Source organism: Gossypium hirsutum, chromosome A05 (assembly GCF_007990345.1).
Source record: "Gossypium hirsutum isolate 1008001.06 chromosome A05, Gossypium_hirsutum_v2.1, whole genome shotgun sequence".
Classification (NCBI taxonomy): Eukaryota; Viridiplantae; Streptophyta; class Magnoliopsida; order Malvales; family Malvaceae; genus Gossypium; species Gossypium hirsutum.
Genome location: NC_053428.1, coordinates 47,173,886 through 47,184,093, shown reverse-complemented (window position 1 = coordinate 47,184,093; position 10,208 = coordinate 47,173,886). Strand labels below are relative to the sequence as shown.

Sequence of the window (10,208 nt, the reverse complement as noted above, 5' to 3'; positions counted from 1 at the left end):
TTCAAATGGCAAGTTCCAATCAGGTGCAATTATGATTGGAGCATTAATTAATTTATCCTTTAAATTATTAAATGCTTCTAAACATTCCTGATCGAAGTTAAAAGGTATATCTTTTTCTAGCAATTTAGTCAAAGGCTTAGCTATTTTAGAAAAATCCTTAATAAATCTTCTATAAAAACTAGTATGTCCTAAAAAGCTTTTAGTAGCCTTAACCGAACTAGGAGGTGGTAATTTTTTGATTATTTCTATTTTAGATTTATCCACCTCAATCCCTTTACTAGAAATTTTATGCCCTAATACAATACCTTCTTGAACCATGAAGTGACATTTCTCTCAGTTAAGCACAAGGTTTGTTTCCTCACATCTTATTAAGACTCATTTTAAATTTTTTAGGCAGAGATGGAAAGAGTTACGAAAACCGAAAAATCATCCATAAATACTTCCATGATATCTTCCATGAGTTCGTCAAATATGGCCATCATACAACACTGAAAAGTGGCAGGAGCATTACATAAACCAAAAGGCATTCTACAATAAGCAACCGTACCATATGGGCATGTGAATGTCGTCTTTTCTTGATCTTCAGGAGCTATTGGGATTTGGAAGTAACTAGAGAGTCCGTCTAGAAAGCAGTAATACATTTGTCCGGATAATCTTTCCAACATTTGGTCAATGAATGGCAAGGGGAAGTGATCTTTTCTTGTTGCATCATTCAGTTTCCTATAGTCAATGCAAACTCTCCATCCTGTGACTGTTCTTGTTGGGATTAATTCATTCTTCTCGTTGGTCACAACCGTCATGCCTCCTTTCTTGGGGACAACCTACACTGGACGTACCCAAGAACTGTTAGAAATTGGATAAATAATTCCAACATCTAGAAGTTTAATTACCTCGGCTTTTACAACTTCCTTCATGTTGGGGTTCAGATGTCTTTGAGCTTGTACACACGGTTTGTATTCATCTTCCATCAAAATTTTGTGGCTGCAAAAAGAATGGTTGATTCCTTTAATGTCAGAAATTTTCCAAGCTATGGCCTTTTTGTGTTCTTTTAATACTTGGATTAATTCCTCTTTCTCCTTAGGTTGCAAGTTAAAAGCAATAATAACTGGTAATGTAGCATTATTTCCAAGGAATGCGTATTCTAAGTGGTTTGGTAATTGTTTAAGTTCCAGTTTGGGAGGCTCCTCAATAGAGGGTTTTTGCTTAAGTTCATCGTTTATCTTAATGCCCTCATATTCTACTTGTCTTGACAAATGGTCATTAGGTTCCTCACCTGTCCCCTCGCCTTGAGTTGGATGCAGTTCCATCGTCTCCTATTGTACAATTTCCTGAAAAGAGTCTTGAGTAATATGATCAATAGAGACAATAAAATAACATGAATCATCCTGTTCACTAGAGAATCTCATTGCATCATAAATTTTAAAGATAATCTCCTCGTCACCTACTCTAAGTACCAATTTACCGTCACCCACGTCGATTACAGCTTTAGCAGTGGCTAGAAATGGGTGCCCTAAAATTAAGGGTACTTCCACATCTTCATCCATGTCAAGCACAACAAAATCAACAGGGAATATAAATTTATCTACTTTTACAAGTACTTCTTCTATAATACCCCAAGGATATTTAACAGATCTATCGGCTAATTGAATACTCATCCTAGTAGGTTTAGGTTCCCAAAACAACGTTGTTTGAACATTTTATATGGCATCAAATTAATGCTAGCGCCTAAATCAGCTAGTGCTTTTTCAACATTCAGACTACCAATTAAGCGAGGGATAGTAAAACTTCCTAGATCTTTCAGTTTGGTTGGCAACTTGTTTTGGAGTATGGCTGAGCACTCCTCGTTGAGTTCTACTGTAGATAAGTCCTCGAACTTCCTTTTATTTCTTAGAAGCCCTTTCAAAAATTTTACGTAGGTAGGCATCTACGAGATGGCTTCAACAAAAGGTAAGTTGATATGTAATTGCTTAAAAAGTTTAAGAAACTTACCGAATTGTGCATCAATGTGATCTTTTTTCAATTTTGCTAGATATGGAACTGGTGGTTTATATTCCTCCGGCATTGATTTGTCACTATTTTCGGGTTTTTCTTCACTCCTTTCGATTTCCACAGCTTTTTGTGCTAACTTCTTTTCAGATTCCGCTAACACTTTCCCACTCCTTAGTGTAACTACTTTGACATGCTCTCTTGATTTGGTGTTACTAAGTATACTTCCTAGTGGTCTTTCCGAGATCAGTTTGGATAGCTAGCTTATCTGAGTTTTGAGCCCTTGGATTGATGCTTGTTGATTCTTAAGTGCTGTCTCGGTGTTCTGGAAATGAGTTTCTGACACTGATATAAATTGGGATGGTTCGTCCAACCTGCATTGTAAGTGTTACTAAATGGATTGTTTTGAGGTCGAGGATTATTACCCATGTAGTTTAATTGCTCGTTATCCATATTATGGCCATAAGGTTGATATTCCGAATGGTTTGTTCCACCACCGCTTGCTTCGTACTGCATTACTGGGTGAACCTGTGTAGAATTAAGAAAACCATCAATCTTTTTATTTAAGAGGTCTACCTGATTAGAGATCATGGTGACCGAATCGATGTTATAAATGCCGACTGTTTTCATTGGCTTTGTCCTCATGAATTGCCACTGATAGTTATTTAGTGACATCTCCTCAATAAACTCATAGGCATCTTCAGGTGTTTTATTATTGATGGTTCCGCCAGCAGATGCATCAACCATTTGCCGAGTCGAATGATCCAGACCATTGTGGAATGTTTGAACTTGGAGCCAAAGCGATAACCCATGGTAGGGGCACCTTCTCAAAAGGTCCTTGTATCTCTCCCATGCATCGTAGAGTGTTTCTAAATCCATCTGCACAAAAGAAGAGATATCATTACGTAATTTAACCGTTTTAGCCGGTAGAAAATATTTTAGTAAAAATTTTTTGGTCATTTGTTTCCCAAGTAGTAATTGACCCTCGTGGTAATGAGTTCAACCACTGTTTAGCTTTGTTCCTGAATGAAAAAGGGAATAACCAAAGACAAATGGCATCATCAGAAACGCCATTGATTTTAAATGTATCACAAAATTCCAGGAAGTTTGCTAAGTGAACGTTAGGATCTTCATCCTGCAAACCATCAAACTGAACAAATTGTTGTATCACCCGAATAGTGTTAGGTTTTAATTCAAAAGCATTTGCAGCTACAGCATGTCTAACTATGCTAGATTCAGTTCTTGTTAAAGAATGTTTAGCATAATCATACATAGTGCGTGGAGCAGGATTTTGATTAACCGCAATTGCAGGAGGTAGCTGATTACCTTGGTTTTCAGCCATCTCTTTGGTTGGGGGTTGAGTATCATTTTCTTGCTCGTTCTTCGTGTATCTTAAGCTTCGTCTTATTTCTCTTTGGTTTCTGCGAACTATACGATCAATTTCTTCGTCAAAATGTAGTGGCCTTGACGGGTTTTTTCTAGTCATAAACTATAAAAACCTGCCAAGAGACAGAAGTAATAATAAAATTAAATTAAATTGCAAGAAAAATAAATGGCTAAAGTAATAAAAATTGAGCGTTTCTAATATCTTAGCTCACCGGCAACGGCGCCAAAAACTTGATCGCGTGATTTTGTGATAGGTTTTAAATATTTATAATTACTCATTCTTGAACTAACTATTATTGAGATGTAGGCAAGTGTACCTATCAAATAGTAGTATAGTTTTAGCAAGACCGGATTGTCGAACCCAAAGGAACTAAAAGTACTAGTAATGACTGTCTTTTTATTATCTAGCCTAAGAATAAAGAGGTTTTTGTTTTAACTAACTAATTATCTAAACTAAGAACGCACAGAGAAAAGAATTGGGGAATTGCTTTTAGGAAAAATCCACCTAGACTTTACTTGTTATTCTGGCTCTGAATCGGACGATTTATTCATTCAACTTATTCCGTAGAGATCCCTAAGTTATGTTATTATACCTATTCAAGACTAATAACATCTAATCCCTAGATTGAATAATCGAGACTTTTCTCTAATTAACACTCTAGGGTTACATTAACTCGATCTATGGATCCCCTTATTAGGTTTCACCCTAATCTGACAAAATCTTGTCACCATATGTCTAGGCGCGCAATCAACTCCGCTTAATTATGACAAATGTACTCTTAGACAGGGTCTATTCCTCTTCTGAATAAGAGCATGTCTTGAATCAGTATCCTGGGATATTAAAACAAGAATTAAGAACACATAATTAAGAACAAGTTAAATATTTATCATACGATTCAGAAAATAATAACAAGATTCATCTTAGGTTTCATTCCCCTTAGGTATTTAGGGGATTTAGTTCATAACTAAATAAGAAAACATCTCAGAATAATAAAGAATACAAAACATAAAGAAAACCCAAAACTCTTGAAAGGGAAATTGAGGAGAGATCTTCAGTCTTGACGATGAACCCGGCTTCTGAGATGGATCAATTGCCTTCCTTGGAGTAATTCCTTACTCCCTATTATGTGTGTCCTCTTTGTTCCTCCTCTAGGGTGTATTTATAGGCTTTGGAATGCCTAAGAGCCCTCGAAATTATCCTTTTCCAAATTGGACTCAACTTAGGCTCGGCAGGGACACGCCCGTGTGCAATTACTTCAGGCCGTGCTCGAGCTTCCCAAATTGACACGGCCGTGTGGTCTGCCCATGTGAGGAGGTCTAGGCCGTGTTGATTTCGTACTTTGGCCCATTTTCTCTATTTTTGGCCCGTTTCTCGTTCCTTTCACTCTTCTATGCTCTCCTAAGTATAAAACATGAAATTAAAGCATTAGGAGCATTGAATTCACTAATTCTAATAGGAAATAATCCATAAAATGCATTAAAATTGGGGTAAAAATATGTGTAAATTACGGTTTATCAGTAACGCCAACCTAGATTCAAACATAACCCCGTGTTAGTCCTTTACTCAATAAAGTTGCCAACTTCACATAGTACCGAATTCTTGACATTGGTAATGGTTGCCTACCTTGAACAAAAAACGACTGCGCTCTTTAATCCCGGATCAAAACTGCCTTCCAAAAGTTTACAAAATCTATATATCATTACCACCTTGTTAGCCAAAATTGTGAATGAAAAGATTAAGACCAAAAGATCAACCACTTACCACTACTTAGAAGTATTCGGCATGTAAGGCACACTCCAGGATTGAGTCCCACGAAGAACAGTTACGCCCCTGACAGAATGGTGGATAGAAGATAGTATTAGAAAGGTAGCCTATGCCGACAAAGGGAGAAAGAGGATCAGTTCCTTACCCAAATGTAGAGAGATTCGGCTCTCAAAAAGGAAAGCACAACTGGCTAACAATGAAAACTAAATAGGTTGAGAGGGAGAGGAGAAGTGATATTCGGCCAACCCAAAGAAGGGGAAAAGAGAGAGTTCAGGGGGATCCGTGAATGCAGAAGAGAAGAAAAGAAAAGCCAACACTTGATCGAACCAAAAGATGTTGTAGGCCGACAGAAAGATAAGAAAAAAAGGGAGGTTCGACTAGGATATGGGATAAACACTTGAAGAGCCGCCCAAACAGTCAGAAACGCAAATGTTCAAAGGTCACACTGCAAAACCAAGAAACAAGAAAAAGAAAAGAAGAAAAGGGTAGCACTAACGCAATCGAGAGCACAAAAAACCCAAAAGAGAATTTGGCACCAAGCCCCCCAATCATCCTATGACCGAATGGCCTAGAAGAGTCCATATTCAGCACCACTAATACCTCAGTTTCCCACTTCCTTGATTCTCTCCTAATTTCCCTTTTCCACATTCAAACCGATAACTCCCTCGTCAAATCCCCCTAATCTCTCCTCAAATTTAGCTATTCACTCCCACACAACCATTCCACCATCAGAGTTTCGGTCAACCTCAACCACCTCCCACGCAAGAGCAGCAAAATATTACCCCTTTGCTCATCGAGTAGCTCGAACTCAAGACCTCAAGGCTCACCACACACGCCACTTTCCACCTGACTAGCAAGCCCTTCATGTTGTACAACACTCCCATTAATTTAAGAGTTTATTAGTAGAAACCAAGGGTTTATTCAATAAGAAACCAAAATTTTTCTAAAGCCTAGGTTTGAACCTAGGTCTTCTCGCACTACCTAGGGCCCTTAACCAACACAACATGCCAATCACATATAACATAACATGCAATTTAATTTATTGAAGATTTGGGGCGTTACAACTCTACCCCCTAGAATAAAATTTCAAAGTCAAAATTTACCTGATTAAAACAGATGAGGTTTTTGTTGTCGCATCGCCTCCTCGTATTCCTATGTGGCTTCCTCAGAACTGTGATTACACCAAAGCACCTTAACCAGTGGAACCGACTTCCTCTTTAGAACTTTCACATCACGGTCTATAATCTGAACTGGCTCTTCTTCAAAAGTCAGATCTGGTCTAACTTCAACCCCCTCAGTCGAAACGATGTGTGAAGGATCAGAGTGATATTGCCTCAATATAGAGACGTGAAACACATCATTAATCCGGTCAAACTCTAGAGGTAACTCAAGTTGGTAGGAAACCAGTCCCACGCACTTCAATATACGATAAGGCCCAATGAATCTAGGGTTCAGCTTGCCCTTTCGACCAAACCTCAACACCTTTTTCCAAGGTGAGACCTTAAGGAACACCAATTCCTCACTGAATACTCAATCTCCTTACGCTTTAGATCTGCATAAGACTTCTGTCTATTCGAAGCTACCTTTAGTTGACCCCGAGTCAACCTGACCTTATCTTCGGTATCAAAAATCAACTCAGGGCCCAAAACACGCCACTCACCCAACTCAATCCAACAAGAAGGAGTATGACATCTACGACCTTATAATGCCTCGTAGGGTGCCATCTGTATGCTAGACTGGTAGCTATTGTTGTATGCAAACTCTACTAACGGTAAATAATCCTCCCAACTGCCCCAGATGTCAATCACACAACTCTTTAACATGTCCTCCAGTATCTAAATCACCCTCTCTGACTGACCGTCTAACTAAGGATGAAACGCAGTATTGAAGTCCAACCTTGTAGCCAATGCTTCATGTAACTTTTTCCAAAATTGAGACGTGGAACGAGGATCTCTATCGGATATGATGGAAATTGGTTCCCCATGTAGTCTTACAATTTCAGACACATACAGCTTAGCCAGCTTCTGCAGTGAATAATTGTACGAATAGGTATGAAGTGAGCAGACTTGGTCAATCGGTCCACGATGATTCATACTGAATCTTTCTTAGAAGGCGTTAGGGGCAGCCCACTAACAAAGTCCATAGTTATCCTCTCCCACTTCCAAAGTGGAATCTTAACTGGTTGAAGCAATCCTGAAGACAACTGATGCTCCAGCTTAACCTGTTGGCAAATCAGGCACTTACTTACAAAATCAATAACTTCCCGCTTAAGTCCTGGCCACCAATAGAATTCCCAAAGGTCTCGATACATCTTATTCCTACCAAGATGCATAGCGTAAGGACTACTATGCTCCTCTTGCAGTATAGACTGTCTCAAATCAGTGTCCTTCGTTGGACAAACTCTCCTACGAAAACAAAGTACCCCTTTACTATTCAACCCAAAATCTGAAGTCTCCCCATTCTTTATTTGTCGAAAACGAGAACCCAGTGACTCATCCTCCAACTGCTTATCTTTAATCTGCTCAATCCACCTAGGTTTAACTTGAAGTTCAGCCAGTAAACTGCCATTATCGAACAAATTAAGACGAGCAAACATCGCCCTCAAATCAGTAACAGCCCTACAGCTCAGTGCATCAGCTACCACATTAGCCTTGCCAGGATGGTATTCAATCGAACAGTCATAATCCTTACGTAACTCTATCCATCTACACTGCCTAAGATTTAACTCCTTCTGAATGAGGAGATACTTGAGGCTCTTGTGATCCGTGTAAATGATACACTTCTCACTATACAGGTAATGCCTTTAAATTTTCAGTGCGAATACAACCGTAGCCAACTCCAAGTCATGCGTTGAGTAATTCGCTTCATGCATTTTAAGCTGACGAGACGCATATACCACTACCTTACCCTCTTGCATCAATACGTATCCCAAGCCAACATGCGATGCATCGTTGTAGACAATGAATCCCTTCCCAGATTCTTGCTGTATCAGGACAGGGGCCTCAGTCAAAACTTTTTTAAGCTTCTCAAAACTTTCTTGCTACTTATCAATCCAGTTAAACGGTACCTCTCTTCGCAATAATCTAGTCAGAGGTGTAACAATCAACGAAAACCCTTCCATAAATCGTCTATAATACCCTGCCAATCCTAGAAAACTCTAAATCTCAGATACTGAATTAGGTTGCTTCCATTCAAAAACTGCTTCAATTTTTTGAGGATTAACCCTAATCCCCTCAGCAGATACCACACGACCCAGAAAAGTTACATTTCAAAGCCAAAATTCACACTTGCTGAATTTAGCATACAATTGCTTCTCCCTCAAAAACTGCAGAACAACCTGAAGATGTGCATCATGTTCTTCCCCAGTCCTCGAATACACCAGAATTTCATCTATATACACCACCACAAACCGATCCAGATAGGGCTAGAACATTCGGTTCATCAAATCCATAAAAGCCACTGGTGCATTCGTTAGTCCAGATGACATCACTAAGAACTCGTAATGACCGTAACAAGTCCTAAATGTTGTCTTGTACACATCAATCTCCTTGACCCTTAGCTGATGGTACCCTGATCGGAGATCAATTTTAGAGAAGACTGAAGCTCCTCGAAACTAGTCGAATAGATCATCAATCCTCAGTAGGGGGTACTTATTCTTGATAGTCAACTTGTTTAGTTGTTGATAGTCAATGCACATGCGCATGGTTCCATCCTTCTTCTTCACAAATAAAACATTTGCTCTCTATGAAGACACACTAGGGCAGATAAACCCTCGATCCAATAACTCTTGGAGTTGAGCTTTAAGCTCCACAAGCTCCTTTGGTACCATTCTATATGGGGCAATAGACATCGGAACTGTACCAGGAAATAACTCTATACCAAACTCAACTTCACGGTTAGGAGGTAACCCCGGTAACTCATTGGGAAAGACATCTGAAAAATCCTTAACCATTCTAATATCTTCCACAGCCAAATGCTTAAAACTTGAAGCACTAACATAGGCTAAGTACGCCTCAGAACCCTTACGCACCAACTTCTCATCCCTAAGAACAGAAATCACATTTGGCAGATAATTCCGATGCTCTCCAACCACAATTACCTTATCCCCCTTTTCAATTCTCAAGATCATCCACTTTGTAGCACAGTCCAAATTTTCTTGATGCTTAACTAGTCAGTCCATGCCCAATATTAGGCCAAATTCACCAAAAAGAAGTTCCATCAAGTTAGCTAAAAAGATCTTTCCTTGAACCTCTAAGGGTACATCCTTAAACAATTTGTTCACTCTCACAAACTGCCCTAATGGACTTAACACAGTAACCTCACTTGTAGTGTTTTCACACATCACACCCAAAGTTTCAGACACAGTGCATGCTATATAAGAGTGCGTAGGTCAAACATCAATCAATACAGTGTAAGGTACATGGTGAATAAAGAACATACCTGTAATAACATCTAAGGCGTCTCTGTCCTCTCGGCGACGTACAGCATAAACCAATGTGGGCTGCCTCACCTCAGTATGACCGATACCTCTGTCTGGTGCTCTACGACCACGACCCATACCATTTCCACCTCTGGCTTGACCACAACCTCTTGGTGGCTACTGAAAACCTCTTTACGGCTGAATAGTACCCAAACCAGTAGCTTTCATCTGATCAGGCCTCCGTGGACAATCCCTAATACGGTGCTCCATAGATCTGCACCTCAAACATGCCCCCTTCTGCACCCAGCACTCGCCCTGATGGCGTTTCCCACAAACAGTATAAGGTTGCAACCCAAAAGTGGTCACAGGGGCCCCAACTCTAACTAGCCGATCAAAAATTACCTTTTTCCTAGGTCTCATAGCTGAACCTGAGGGCTCCTAAACCTTTTTGTTCCTTCCCTTATCCTTCTCACGGTTCTAGCGCTCAGCGCGCTTTACATCCTCAACGATCTTAGCTTTCTCAACTAACATAGCAAAATCCCGCTCCCTCTGCGGTGCTATCAGAACTCACTGATTATCTCTAAGACCGTTCTCACAATGAACACAGCTCTCATTCTCAGTAGCCACCATGCCTCGCGCATAGTGTCTCAA

At 39.8% G+C, this 10,208-nt stretch overlaps 1 protein-coding gene and 1 non-coding gene across 2 annotated transcripts; one reads left to right on the top strand and one right to left on the bottom strand.

The window, feature by feature from the left end:
- The first annotated feature begins 2,791 nt into the window (after positions 1 to 2,791).
- On the top strand, positions 2,792 to 2,898 carry LOC121230075 (small nucleolar RNA R71). Its single transcript, XR_005928027.1, has one exon. It is a non-coding gene; the product is annotated as a small nucleolar RNA R71 (small nucleolar RNA).
- Positions 2,899 to 6,289: 3,391 nt separating this feature from the next.
- On the bottom strand, positions 6,290 to 9,695 carry LOC107960514 (uncharacterized). Its single transcript, XM_041111977.1, has 9 exons — positions 9,578 to 9,695; positions 8,894 to 9,304; positions 8,423 to 8,527; positions 8,205 to 8,275; positions 8,040 to 8,120; positions 7,669 to 7,787; positions 7,317 to 7,542; positions 7,034 to 7,161; positions 6,290 to 6,659 (listed from the first exon to the last, which is right to left on the bottom strand). Exons 1-9 carry the CDS (start codon positions 9,693 to 9,695, stop codon positions 6,290 to 6,292), a joined length of 1,629 nt encoding a protein of 542 aa, XP_040967911.1.
- Between the last annotated feature and the right edge of the window lie 513 nt (positions 9,696 to 10,208).

Coding starts and splice junctions, on each gene's coding strand:
- LOC107960514 (XM_041111977.1), bottom strand. CDS start 9,695: ATGGGTCGTGGTCGTAGAGCACCAGACAGAGGTATCGGTCATACTGAG. Junction 9,305..9,577: donor CGCCTTAGATGTTATTACAG/GTATGTTCTTTA, acceptor TGGACTGACTAG/TTAAGCATCAAGAAAATTTG. Junction 7,162..7,316: donor CTTCAGGATTGCTTCAACCA/GTTAAGATTCCA, acceptor TATTCACTGCAG/AAGCTGGCTAAGCTGTATGT.